This window comes from Plectrocnemia conspersa, unplaced genomic scaffold, assembly GCF_051122295.1.
Source record: "Plectrocnemia conspersa isolate PC_06_02 unplaced genomic scaffold, ASM5112229v1 ptg000006l, whole genome shotgun sequence".
Classification (NCBI taxonomy): Eukaryota; Metazoa; Arthropoda; class Insecta; order Trichoptera; family Polycentropodidae; genus Plectrocnemia; species Plectrocnemia conspersa.
The window spans coordinates 7,843,234-7,857,857 of record NW_028277170.1 but is presented as its reverse complement, the minus strand read 5'-3'; the positions used below and the strand labels follow the sequence as shown (position 1 = coordinate 7,857,857).

General features: G+C 34.0%; 1 protein-coding gene across 3 annotated transcripts in view; it reads left to right on the top strand.

The window, feature by feature from the left end:
- LOC148234149 (uncharacterized) overlaps nucleotides 1–14,624 on the top strand; it is a 76,617-nt gene that overhangs the window by 31,299 nt on the left and 30,694 nt on the right. For all 3 annotated transcript variants that reach the window (XM_088188281.1, XM_088188280.1, XM_088188282.1), the window contains exon 7: nucleotides 608–13,993. In XM_088188281.1, the coding sequence (XP_088044407.1) occupies nucleotides 608–13,993 (13,386 nt within the window). The remainder of the gene's footprint in view (nucleotides 1–607; nucleotides 13,994–14,624) is intronic.

Here is a 14,624-nt window from a genome sequence, read left to right as displayed (position 1 = left end):
TTTTTTTATAACATTATATGTATGAATATAGCTTAACTATTCCTTAAAATATACTGGTAACAACCTATCAATAAACACTAATACATAAAATGTCGTATATTCACTAAATTTAATTATTTTAGTATCTGCCTCACCCTTATGTATATATTATAAAATAAAATCTAAATAAAAATAAGTTTATTATACTACTTCCAAGATTTGTATTAAATTAAATATATTACCTGTTTATACAATCTTAAGAAGTTTAAACACTTTAAAATATTTCTGAATGTACAATGTATACATTAAAATTTATTTATAGGCTTATTCATAATAGTTTTTTCGTTAGCTTTAATTCATTTGTAAAACTCTTAAGCGAACTATATATTATTAGCATCTATATAAGTTCAATCAAAAGTGATGCCTTGACTTACGAGTTTAATTCGTTCTGCTACACTAATTACTCGTATGTCAAATCAATTTTTCCCATTGAAATTAATTAAAATGCCAATGATCAATATGCCAATAATGCATCACTTAAATCTGAGCGCGGTCTTTTTTTATTATTTATTTATTACTATATTGATATGTATTTAATATATGTGTAATTTTTTTTATCTTTTTTTAGTGAGCATTATGCCAGAACCTTCGTTGTTTTGGTATCGAGACGACCAGCCCATAGAGGATAGCGCTAGATATAAAATAATAAAAGAACCAAAAGGCTCATGCCACTTGGATATACAGCAATTGGAATTCATGGATCAAGCCGAATGGAAATGTTTCGCTACGAACGATTTCGGCCATAGTGTGACTTCATGCTTCCTCAAGCTTATTATACCGCGACATTTCAAAAAACCGAGGTTTTTGGAAAACTTACGAGCGATACTATCAGAAGAGGGAGCTGTAAATTTAGAGTGTAAAGTTATTGGAGTACCTCAGCCTATTTTGAAGTGGTACAAGGACGGAGAGGAACTGAAACCGGGAGATATACACAGGATCATATCCGGACTTGATGGCACTTGCTGTTTGGGAACTTATACCTGTGAAGCTCAAAATTGTATGGGTATCGCTGCTAGTTCAGCTTCTTTACTAGGTTTTGAAGATACGGTTAAAGCTCAGAAAACTATACAAAAACCAGAAGTGGAGCCGCTGCTTCAAAGGAATATATCTTTATCTACAATACACGAAGAGAGAACTTCGCAAATGTACGACACTCCCGTCGGAGACATTACTTTGGACGAAAAGGGAGAAATTTCTTTCTCTTTCGATGGTAAAGAAGTTTCTGTATCGCTGTATGAAACGCCCGATTTGACAGAAGAAGAGGCACTGCAGATTGTAGAAATGTATGCTGATCAATTGTCAGAGAACGTCACTGAACATAATGTAGTCGAACTGCCTCCTTTGCGATTTGTAAAAGAGACTTCCACTTCTGGAAATCTTTTAATGGAAGCTATAGTTATAGACGTAACTCCTGATTATTTTACGACCGCCGATGACGATTTAAGAACGGAAGCTGACGTCGATGATATGTCGATTATGGAAGAACAGCAATTCTCTGATATGCTTTTGGCTTCTGAACTGAACGAGAGTTCTAGCAAGATTACAAAACAGAGAGATGAACTGATGCCCAGTATTCCTAAAAGACCGCCGAGGAAAAAATCCGACTCAGGTAAGAGTGGCGAAGACTTTTTCAGCATATCGAAAGATAAAAACGAGAATGTTGATTTGAAAAATGATGATTCAAGACTCGAGATTTCAGCTAGTGATCAGCAGACGTACGCTAGTGCTAAAAGCTCAGCTAGAAACGAACTGCCAGTTGTTAATAGCAGAGAACAACTTTTACAAAACGATAGCGATTATAAAACTGATGGCAATTTGGAGTCCCACAGTTCGGCGATGCAGCATTCTACTGACGCTGAAGCATTTTATAGTTTGAATAGTAAAGTTTCCGAAGAAGCTGTTAAGAAAATGTCAAGACTTTCTAAAGTATGCAATGTAGTACAGAGCCATTTGCAAGCCGTGGAAGAAGAAGTTGTTATGCAATCGGCTAAGATGAGCTCAGCGGCGGCTGCTAACAAGAGCTTAGAAATAATAGCAAGCGTTTCCAGTCCTATAAATAAGCTTCAAATTATTATCAAAGAGGCACAGCAGAACAATTTAATGGATACGAGTAGCTCTTTTACGCGCGTGTTTGAGAGCTTCGTAGAACCAGTTAAGAAGTTACAAGAATCATTGGCAATTATTGAAAAATGTGTAGAGTTGGGTGGTAGTAGTCACACATTGGTTCAAAGGACATCTGTTTGTCTTATAGAGACGTTATCTAAACCATTGCAGAATGCGATAAATATGGTACACGAAATCGATACGTCTTTGGAAAAACATTTAGTACCCACTAATTATAAAGAAATTGAGATGATAACCGCTGATATGGTAACGGGTCTTAAAATATCGGAGGAATCTATTAGATCTAAACAACTGATTCAACAGGCGACTGAGTTAAACGAATCTGTTTTACATCCTAAAAAAATAATGAGTGAAGCTGAAGAAAAATCTACAATTATTAAAAACATATGGAAACCGGTAATGAAGCTACAAAAATCGGTTGAGGCAATTAAATTAAACATTGACGATGAAGGCAGTGAATCTTTCGACGCCCAATTGCAGGATTATGTAATGGATTTAGTCATTAAACCGATTCAAGAGCTGCAAGTGCAGTTGGATAACATAGAACAAGCTGCTGTGCAAGAGTCTCAAGAAAATCTTTATTCGATCAACATGGCCATTTTGGAAACTGTGGTTCAACCGATGCATAAACTCAGGAACGGTCTAGATTCGATCAGTTGGTTTAAATCTGGAACACAGCCTATGGTTTTAAGTAAAGTTGTCGATGATTTACTGTTGTCTATATCTGAAATAAAAATCGGTTTAACGACCATCAGTGAAAACTTTGACGTTAAGGTATTAGAACCGTTCGAAAAGAGTCAGGATGTAATACAAAACATGGCTAGGAATTTACTATCATTGCAAAGCTTCATAGATACGACCAAGTACGATGATAAATACTCTGGTTTGCCAGATTTCAACGCTGTACAAGTTGATTTATTTAAAATTTTAGAAAGGTCTATTCAATTGACTCCAAGTGAAGGAACTGCTGTTTTAGAGCATTTAGTAGAACCGACAAATTCATTAAAAAGCAGTTTTGAGATTTTGGATCAAAATGACATAGAGCCGTTCTTGACGGCGTCTCAAGGCTCTCTAAAATCTTTACATTCAAGCATTTGCTCAATCATGGATATTAAAGATGGAGAATTGAAAGATAATTTTGTTTCGGCAAAGAGCACTGTGGAAAATCTAATGTCAGCTTTGAATGATCTTCAACCAGTCGATATTCAAGTAGCTAACGAGATTTCTGTGATGAAAAACGTTACAGATAACATACTCAAAGGACTTTCTATAATAGAAGAGAAGCAATCTGAATCTTTGCAAGAAATATCGGTTAAGAACGTCGTACAAGGCCTTAAACAATTCGCTAATAAGATTCTAGAATTCAGAAATTCTATTGCTGCGGTTCAGCTTGCTAAGGAAGAGAATATGGAAGAAATTTCTCAGATGAGCCACAAAGATGTTTCTCAAACTTTAGCTGAACCTTTGCATCAATTAAACAATTATTTGAACGTTATGAATGAGATATGCCTTGAAGCAGAACTGAATCAAAGCTCAATTCAAGATCCGTCTTTATTAAAAACGTTAGCGAAACCGTTGTGCGAATTTCATAACGAACTACAAGTGTTGCATAATGATATTTATTCACAGATTTGCGAAAATTCAGACAAAGCATTGACAGAGCCGACGTTGATCAAGAATTTGCATGAGTTAGAAGAGTGTCTATTGCAAATTCAGCAACAAGTGGCAATCGAAGCTATTGACGATTTATCTACAATGGATGATATTTCTGCTATAAAAACGACAGCAGATAACTTACATGATTTGATAGACACGGCTACAATATTAGATCATAACGTAGTGCTAGAGTCTGCCGTTACTGTTTGTGAAGATGTGGTAGAAAAGGTAAAGTTGGACCCTATACAAAAGTTATGGGAAAGTTTGACGGTGATGCAGCAACCGCCAGTTTTGGAAATGTTAAACGAATTATCAGAGAAAACGTGTTTATCAGATTTAAAAACTATGCCTGATTGCATGTATATTTTACAGAATGGAATACAAAATATACAAAACATGCAATTCGAGTTTGCCGAACTGGATCCGTTTAAAGTGAAAGAAATGAAAGATTCTTTAGGCGAGTTAAAGAATTACGTGAATACAATCAAAAGTTATTTAACGACAAATAAAGATTCTGATACGCAAAAATTATCATCTAGTATAAGCGAACCGATTTCTAATATTCAAGAAAGCATCGTTAAAGTAGAAGAGCAGTTATCTTCATCTGAAAAGATAGCCCTGGCGACTATTGAAGGAAATTTCGAAGGTATTCAACACCACGAGCAAGATAAATATGAAGCTTTAGGAGAAATGTCAGAATTTGGTGATATATCATCAGTTAAGGCATTAGCTGGTCCTTTAGAAGAATTAAGATTGGTTGTTGGAGCTATACAACAAGAGAAAATTTGGGACAGTTGCAAATCTATCAGTCAAAAATCTCCAGTTATTACTGAAAAGTTATCGATTGCGCTTAATGAGTTATTAGAAGGAATTGTTGTCGTTCAAAAAGATGTTTTGGCGCATGAAACTGAAGAAATGAAGTATTTAGATGATGTTAAACAATTAGAGGCGAATGCTCATCCGCTACAAGAGTTGTATAAATGTATAGCTGCTGTGCAAGAAAATCTGATCAATGAGCCGATTGACTATGAGAAATCTATGAAGGATTTTACTTATACTGCAACTTTGGCAAAATCGTTAGAGACAGTGCAGAAATGTTTTGCTGTTTTAGAACAACATGATATCATCGATTTGACTACAGCTTCAGAATTGCAAACTCCAATGGAGATGGAGAGCGAGCAGTTCGCCAAGGCCACAATGGATCAAGCTTTATTGGACCAGAAGGATTTGTTGACGAACGTCATAGGTGTGGTGATAGATATGGATAATAAGATTTTGGCATCCAAAATGAAATTCTTGAAAGAGTACATCGTGAAAGCTCAGGAGATATTTTTAGCGCCACTCGAAGATTTACTGCACCGCAAAGGAGAGTTAAGAAGTATTTTGGATAAATCCGACAGTGAGTTAGAGCACATTTTATCCGACGCTAAATTGAGTTCTTTCAAAAGCGACAAATTTAAAATTTCGCTGGATAAATTTATAGATACTATGAAGATTAGTCTAACACGCATGAAAGACACGTTCGCCAAAATATGCTACTATCAAAAACAAGTCGTTTTTAATAAGCCGATCAAAGATATTAAAAGTTTCACGAAGCAGATTGACATTTTGCACTTTTCGGCTTCTTCAGAGGGCGTGCTTTCTCATGAACTATTGATTTTGGAAGCTGTCATTGTGCCTTTGAGGGAAGTATGTCATAGGTTCGAATTAGCTGATTTGTCTTCAGATGCCACGATTGATATAGAAAACGTTATGGTGTCTTCTAGTCAGTTGAAAGAACCGTGCAATATGATTTCAAATACGATGAAAATCTACAAAGACACCGTTTCAAAGTCTTATCCAGATAAAGAAAGAATCAGCGATGTTATTAATAGTGTAGATATATTAGTGTCAGATTTAGAGAAAGTCGGACATAGCGCCGAATCGATGCGCATTGAAACATTACACAATTGCGAATTGCTTAATCAAATCTCGCAGCATCTGAAAAAGATCGGGAATCATCTTTTGGAAGAGACTAGTGAATTTGGCAAGGATGAAGTGACGGAGCCGAGCAAACCGAATTTGGACCAAGTCCAAGAACCGATTCGCAATTTGCAAGAGTGCTTAGCCACGGTACAAAAACAACTCTTCGAATTTCCCGAAGAGGATACTTTATCCGGAGACGTGTCCTTGGTAGAATCTTATGCCGAGCCAATTATGGAAATGGAAAGAGATGAACTGGCCCCGTCGCCTGATCAAGAAGACAGAACATTATACGAAAACGCTGAAACTTCCTTAGAGCAAGATATTGTTGTAGAGCCTAAATCGCCTATAAAACTATTGAAGGAAAACGTAGCTGATTTAAGTACATGCGAAAGTTCAGTAGATACATATGAACAAGCTTCTCTGAAACAAATCAAAGACGATACAGCTAAGGCTTTAATTGAAAGAAGTCACATTGGAATAGAAGCTCAAAACGTGTTTGATTTCGAATCTTTAGCAGATTTGTCAGCAATGAGTAACGTGTCTTTCCTGAAAACTCTAGCAGGTCCTTTAGAGGAGTTAAGAATCGCCATTGGAGCAATCCAAGAGGGAAAAGCTTGGGAAATGTGCCAAACAATGGAAAGCAATACTGTCGAGGCAATATTGAGTGATGAATTAAAAGTGTCCTTGCAGGATTTGCTCGATGGCATTGCCACTGTACAGAAAGATGTACTAAGAGATTCTGTCACTTTATTGGCTGTAGATGAATCGATCCACGGTGAAACAACAGCTAAGCCCCTAAAAGAATTATATAAATGTATAGCTGCAGTTCAACAAAGTTTGGTGAATGAACCACAAGATGACCCGGGAACTTTAGCTGAGTTTTCTTATTCCGTCACTCTGGCCGAATCATTAGAAACTGTACAAAAATGCTTCGCGGCACTCGAACAACACGATTTGGTAGATTTAACTACTGCTTCTGAAATCCATACACCGTTTGATATGGACAGCGAGCAATACCTGACAGTGACCATAGATCAAGACATTCATAATCAAAACGATCATTTGAAAAACGTCATCGAGTGCTTCGAAAATGTAGAAACGTTCGAAAAAGAAGTAGCTAGAAACAGCAATTTGCTCATGGATAAAATAAAATTCGTCAAATCGCAAATGATCAGTATGCAGAAAGTATTTTCTGAACCATTAGCTATATTAGTACAAAACCGACTTAATTTAGAAGACAAACTTACTAAATGCGAATGTGAGATTAAATACATTGAAACTGAAGATATGTTATCCAGCGTTAAAAATGATCTCGCAAGAGATTCGCTGGTAATATCGGTGGATAGCATCAAGAACAGCTTAAAGAACATGAAAACAGTGTTGAATAAATTAGCACAGTACGAAAAACAAGTTATGTTCAACAAACCTATAAAAGATCTCAAGAATTTCACAAAGCAAATTGATAACATGCACTTCTCAGATATTGCAGAAACATCATTGCTACAGGAAGTATCTATTTTGGAATCGACAATCGTCCCGATTCGTGAAATGTGCCATAGATTTGAACTGGCCGATTTGACCAGTGAAAACTTCGCCAGTATCAAGAACTTATATGTCGATTCTGATGTGCTGCAACAGCCGCTAAATTTAATCCTTACATCTGCACTGTCATACAAAGATTTAGTAATAAAGTTATGCTCTGAAGATTTAGCTTTAATCCAATCGGCTGATAGCTTTTGTTCAACCGTCCAAAATATATGTAAAGATATTGCGTCGAAAGAAAACACAACACAAAACTGCAAAATTCTTAAAGATATTTCAATCACCATCAATGAAATTGGAAAACATATGGCGCATAGAATGAAAGAATGTGGCAATGACGTATCAATGTCAGATTCAAAGACAATAGCAGTAGAAGACATCGAAAAAGATGCAGCTTTACAATTCGGATTGGCGACTTCACAAAACATCATTCAAGCACTAGAAGACGATGTAACAGTTTCTTGTGATATATCCATATCAGAAGCATACGAGGATGCTACATCTCAAAGAATAAATGAATTGTTAAAAACTGTCGAAGAAACGCAAATGTTGACAGAGGAAATTCAAGAAGTAAAACCCAAAATTGTTGATGAAAAACAAATAGTTACGGAGATACAAATGCAAGAAAAGACAGTACAAGCTAATAATGAGGTTGATTTATCAATAGAGAAAATAAAACTCGATAAAGAGGAACACATAAGAGTGGAAGCAAAGACGATCGAAGAGTTGGAACAACTGGAACAGGGCAGAACAATTGACGAGCAACATAAAACACCGCAGACTCTAAAACAGGCGTCAGAAGAAGAAAAACATGTTGAAAAAATGATCGAGAAAAAACCCGAATCACCTAAGAGGAAGAAATCATCAAAGAAATTAAAAGAAAATGAAATAGATGATGTAAAAAAAATAGATGGGGATGTAGAGAAACAAGCACAAGAAAAATCATCTCTGATTTTAATTTCATCAGCTGTGGATAATGAAGTTGATTTAACATCCGAAAAAACAGATAAGTTTGATGTAGAGGAGAAAGTAAGAGCAGAAACAATGATAATTGAAGAATCGGCACAACTGAAACAAGACAGTAAAATTGAAGAACAAAAGAAAATACAACAGTCTGAAAATCAAGCGTCAGAAGAAATTAAATGTGTTGAAACAATAGTTGAAGAAAAAGTGGAATCACCAAAGAAACGAAAATCATTTAAAAAAATAGAAGAAGCTAAAATAGCTACACTAAAAGTGGAAGATATTGCTAAAGAAAAACAAGTAGACGAGGATAAAGAAGCACAAGCAAATGATTTATCAACAGAAACAAAGAAACTCAGTGTAGAAGAAAAAATAATAACAGAAGCGAAAGTGATCGAAGAGTCGGAACAAATAAAACAAGACAGTAGTATTGAAGAACAAAACAAAACGCTTCAAATTAAAAAGCAAGCGTCAGACGAAGAAAAAGAAGTTAAGAAGAAAGTTGAATCGCCTAAAAAGCGAAAGTCGCAAAAGAAATTAGAGGTTACTGACGCAGCGATATCCATAGTGAGCGATTTTGTTGAAGTAAAACAAAACGTGGAAAAACAAACATCCGAAGATGCATCTCAGATCATAATTTCTTCTACAAAAGATAATGAAGTCGATTTATCATTAGAGAAAACAGAGAAAATAATAGTAGAAGGAGTAACGAAACAAGACAGTAATATTATAGACGAACAAAATACATCATCGCAGACTATAAAGCAAGTGCCAGAAGAAGAAAAACATGTTGAAGAAATAGTCAAAGAGAAAGTAGAATCGCCTAAAAAACGAAAATCACCAAAGAAAATAAAAGAAATTGAAGCCGTAAAACTCATAGAAGAAGCAACAGTGTTTGAACAGTTGGAGCAACTAAAGAAACAAGAAGGTAACATTGAGGAACAAAATCAAATATCATCAACTGAAAAACAAACGTCCGATTTAAAATATAAGGAAAAAATGGAATCATCACAGAATCTAAATTTAAGTGACGAAGTTAAAAATGAGAAGCAAATATCAGACCCAGATAAAAAAGCTAAAGACGAAAAACAAAAATTAGTGTCTGAAACGCGGGAAAAGGAAGAAGAAGAAAAAGTTGAAGCGGAAAATAAAAATAAATCCAAGGATGAAAAGCAAAAAGTAAAACAAAATCTGAAAAATCAAGAAGAAGAGAAACTAAAAATAAAAGCAATAAATGATAAAAAATCTGAAGAAGAAAAGCAAATGATAGAAGCGAAAAATCAAAAGATGGAAGAAGCGGAAAATAAAAAGATAGGTGAAGACAAGAAACACAAACTAAAGGAAAAAGAAAAAATAAATTTATTAGAAGAAGAAAATAAAAAGAAAGCTCAGGAGGAACAGAAAATAAAGTCAGATAAACAGAAAGAAGAAGAAGAGGCAACACAAAAACTAGAAATTGAAAATATAAAGAAAATCGAAGTGCAAAGAAAAGAAGAAGAAAAACAGAAATTGGAAGCAGAGAATAAAAAGTTAGCTGAGGAAGAACAAAAATTAAAGTCTGATAAGCAGAAAAAAGAAGAAGAGAAAAAGAAAGCCGAGGAAGAAAACCAAAAACTAGAAGCTGAAAAGCAGAAAAAATTAGGAGAGAAAAAGAAAGCTGAAGAAGAAAAGCAAAAACAAGAGACTGAAAAACAGAAAAAAGAAGAAGAGGCGAAACAAAAACTAGAAATTGAGAATATAAAAAAAATTGAAGAGGAAAAGCAAAGAAAAGAAAAAGAAAAACAGGAATTGGAAGCAAATAATAAAATTATAGCTGAAGAAGAACAAAAAATAAAGTCTGATAAACAGAAAAATGAAGATGCGAAAAAGAAAGCTGAAGAAGAAAAACAAAAACTAGAGACTGAAAAACAGAAAAAAGAAGAAGAGGCGAAACAAAAACTAGAAATAGAGAATAGAAAGAAAATTGAAGAGGAAAAACAAAGAAAAGAAAAAGAAAAACTGGAATTGGAAGCAAAGAATAAAAAGATAGCTGAAGAAGAACAAAAACTAAAGTCTGATAAACAGAAAAAAGAAGATGAGAAAAAGAAAGCTGAAGAAGAAAAACAAAAACTAGAGGTTGAAAAGCAGAAAAAGGAAGAAGAGGCGAAACAAAAACTGGAGACTGAAAAACAGAAAAAAGAAGAAGAGGCAAAACAAAAACTAGAAATGGAGAATATTAAAAAAATCGAAGAGGAAAAGCAAAGAAAAGAACAAGAAAAACAGGTATTGGAAGAAAAAAATAAAAAAATAGCTCAAGAGGAACAGAAATTAAAGTCTGATAAACAGAAAAAAGAAGATGCGAAAAAGAAAGTTGAAGAAGAAAAACAAAAACTAGAGACTGAAAAACAGAAAAAAGAAGAAGAGGCGAAACAAAAACTAGAAATAGAGAATAAAAAGAAAACCGAAGAGGAAAAGCAAAGAAAAGAAAAAGAAAAACAGGAATTGGAAGCAAAGAATAAAAAGATAGCTGAAGAAGAACAGAAACTTAAGTCTGATAAACAGAAAAAAGAAGATGAGAAAAGGAAAGCTGAAGCAGAAAAACAAAAACTAGAAGCTGAAAAACAGAAAAAAGAAGAAGAGACTAAACAAAAACAAGAGACTGAAAAACAGAAAAAAGAAGAAGAGACGAAACAAAAACTAGAAATAGAGAATATAAAGAAAATCGAAGAGGAAAAGCAAAGAAAAGAAAAAGAAAAACTGGAATTGGAAGCAAAGAATAAAAAGATAGCTGAAGAAGAACAGAAACTAAAGTCTGATAAACAGAAAAAAGAAGATGAGAAAAAGAAAGCTGAAGAAGAAAAACAAAAACTAGAGGCTGAAAAGCAGAAAAAGGAAGAAGAGGCGAAACAAAAACTGGAGACTGAAAAACAGAAAAAAGAAGAAGAGGCAAAACAAAAACTAGAAATGGAGAATATCAAAAAAATCGAAGAGGAAAAGCAAAGAAAAGAACAAGAAAAACAGGTATTGGAAGAAAAGAATAAAAAAATAGCTGAAGAGGAACAAAAATTAAAGTCTGATAAACAAAAAAAAGAAGATGCGAAAAAGAAAGCTGAAGAAGAAAAGCAAAAACTAGAGGTTGAAAAGCAGAAAAAAGAAAAAGATGCAAAACAAAAACTAGAAATGGAGAATATAAAAAAAGCCGAAGAGCAAAGAAAAGAAGAAGAAAAACAAGAATTGGAAGCAAAGAATAAAAAGATAGCTGAAGAAAAACAAAAACTAGAATCTGAAAAGCGAAAAAAAGAAGAAGAGGAAAATAGAAAGAAAGCTGAAACAGAAAAACAAAAACTTGAGGTTGAAATTCAGAAAAAAGAAGAAAAGAAGCAAAAATTAGAAATAGAAAATATAAAGGAAATTGAAGAAGAAAAGCAAAAACAAGAGTCCGAAAAACAAAGAAAAGAAGCAAAAAAACAGGAATTGGAAGCTAAAAATAAAAAAATAGCTGAAGAGGAACAGAGATTACAGTCTGAAAAGCAGAAAAAAGAAGAAGAGAGAAAAAAAAAGAAAGCTGAAGAAGAAAAACAAAAACTAGCAGCTGAAAACCAAAAAAGAGAAGAAGAGGCGAAACAAAAATTAGAACTAGAGAATAAAAAGAAAGCTGAAGAGAAAAACAAGAAAATAGAAGCTGAAAATAAAAAGAAGATTGAAGAACAAAACAAAATATTAGAAGCAGAGAAGAAAAAGAAATCTGATGACGAAAAACAAAAATTAGAAGATGAAAAGAAAAAGAAAGCTTTAGAGCAAAAGCAAAAAATTGATGCTGAAAATCAGAAGAAAGAAGCAGAAGAAAAGCAAAAACTAGATGCTGAAAAACAAAAGAAAAAGGCCGATAAAGCTAAAAAAATATTAGATATCGAAACGAAAAAGAAAGAAGAAGAAGAAAAACAGAAAAAAGAAGCTGAAATTAAAAAAGAACAAGAAGAGAATAAAAAGATGGAGGCTGAAAAGAAAAAACAATTTGAAGAAGAGCAAACAAAAATAGAAATTGAGAAAAAGAAAAAACTAGACGAAGAGAAACAAAAATTAGAAGCCGAAAAGAAGAGAAAGCTTGAAGAGGAAAAAGAAAAACTCGAAACAGAAAAGAAGACAAAAGAAGAAGAATTAAAGAAAAAGTTAGAAGCTGAGAAAAAAAAGAAAGCAGATTCTGAGAAACTACAATTGGAGGCTGAGGAAAAAAGGGCAAAGCTAGACGCTGAAAATAAGAAAAAAGCTAAAGAAGAAAAGAACAAACTTGAAGCAGAAATTAAAAAGAGAGAAGATGAAGAAATGCAAAAGATACACGCTGACAAGAAAAAGAAAGAGGAAGAAGAGAAACAAAAATTAGATGAAGAAAGGAGGAAGAAGCTCGAAGAAGATAAAAAGAAATTAGAAGCCAAGAAAAAGAAAAAGATAGAAGATGATGAAAAGCTAAAATTAGATAATGAAAAAAAGAAAAAAGCGGAAGAGGAAAAAGAAAAATTGGAAGCTGAAAAGAAGCTGAAAGCAGAACAAGAAAAGCAAAAGTTAGAAGCTGAAAAGAAAAGGATGGTTGATGAGCAAAAACAAAAAATAGACATGGAAAGAAAAAAGAATGAAGAATTGGCAAAAGAAAAATTAGAGATTGAAGCTAAAGTTAAAGCTGAAGAAGAAAAACAAAAATTACACGATGAAGAAGAGATGGAAAAAATTGAGATGGAAAAGAGAAAGAAATCCAGAGAGGAGAAACAAAAACAAGTTGCTGAGAAACAGAACAAGGAAGATGAAAAACTAAAGCTGGAAATTGCAAAGATAAAGAAAGCCGAAGAAGAGGTTAAAAAACTTGAGGTTGAAAGCAAAAAGAAAAAAGAGGATAGTCTTAAACTGGAAGCCGAAATGAAGAAGAAAGAAGAAGAGAAACTAGAAGCTGAAAAGGTAAAGAGGGATTTAAAGGAGAGAGAGGAACATGAAAAACAAAAGCTTGAAACCGAAAGACGCGAGAAATTATTAGCTAAAAGACACGAAGTTGAAGTTCAACACGAAGAGTTGGAGATTGAAAAGTATCAACATAAGATTGAGGACGCGAGAAAAAATATGAGAGAGCTAACAAAACCGATTGTGAAAATAGACGAAGCACCAGAAGTTGAAAAAGAGCGTGCAGTCGGACATATAAAGTTAGACGATAAGAAAAAGGAAGAAGTCGAAGTTACCAAGAATAAAATAATCGAAGACGAACAGAAGAGGACATATAAGTCTACTGTAGAGTATACAGAACACAGATCTAAACGCGAGCAAATCGACGGACACGCATTGTGGCGCACCGAAAAAGAGTCTAAAGCAGAACGTTCTCCTAGACTCTCGGCCGGAATTAGAGACGTTAAAAAAAAGCCAGTCTTTTGTACTCATCTGACAGACAGGACGGCTGTAGAAGGCTCTAGAGTAAAGTTGACGTGCAGCGTTCTCGGCACGCCTGAACCTAGTGTAGATTGGTACAAAAATGGCACATTGCTGAAGGACCACAACAAATATAAGACGATGTACTCTGATGGATTGTCCACTTTGGAAGTGTTGAATGCTATGCCTTCTGACTCAGCCGACTACACTTGCACTGTATCTAACGAACATGGAATCGCATCTTCCACTGCAAAATTGAGGGTTTATCCCGGATTTGAAGCTACTCCTATTCCTCCAACATTCACGCGATCTATCAGAGGTGAGAGTTAATTTTATTTAATTATATCAGGAAACATTTTTTTTAAACGAATTGTATTTATATATAGTATAAAATGTGATTAGTTCAAAATGATTAAATATCTGTTAGATAGACGCCACAAAAGATAGTTACAGTTTAGTTTCAGAAATGTAATACAAGAAATGCTGACGAGGATAATTGAGAACTATTCGTAGTATTTTCGGAAACACACCATTAAAATGATAAGAGTCATATAAATACATCCTGCCCTTGATTTACGTGGTATATATGTACGTTTCAGGAGATATTGCGTGATTTAAAACCGCGTAAATACATCGAAATTTGTAAAAAAACGATTGAAAAGTTCCTTCAAAATTTAAACAAGATTTTTTTTAGCCACACGCGTGCACTCCAAAAAGCTACCCTAGTTCTAAATGTAGCGCAAATGCAACTAGTAGGAGTAAGGCATTAACCTATGCATTTGTAAATACATTGCTGCGTTACACGTGTGGAGTCAAATACATATGTTTGATTTGAAGTATTTAAAAAATCTTTTTATTCAACCGTGTAAAACAAGTACCACGTAAATCGAGGGATAACCATATTTTCGTTATCTTAAAAAAAATAAAGTATTTTTTTGTACAAATATTCA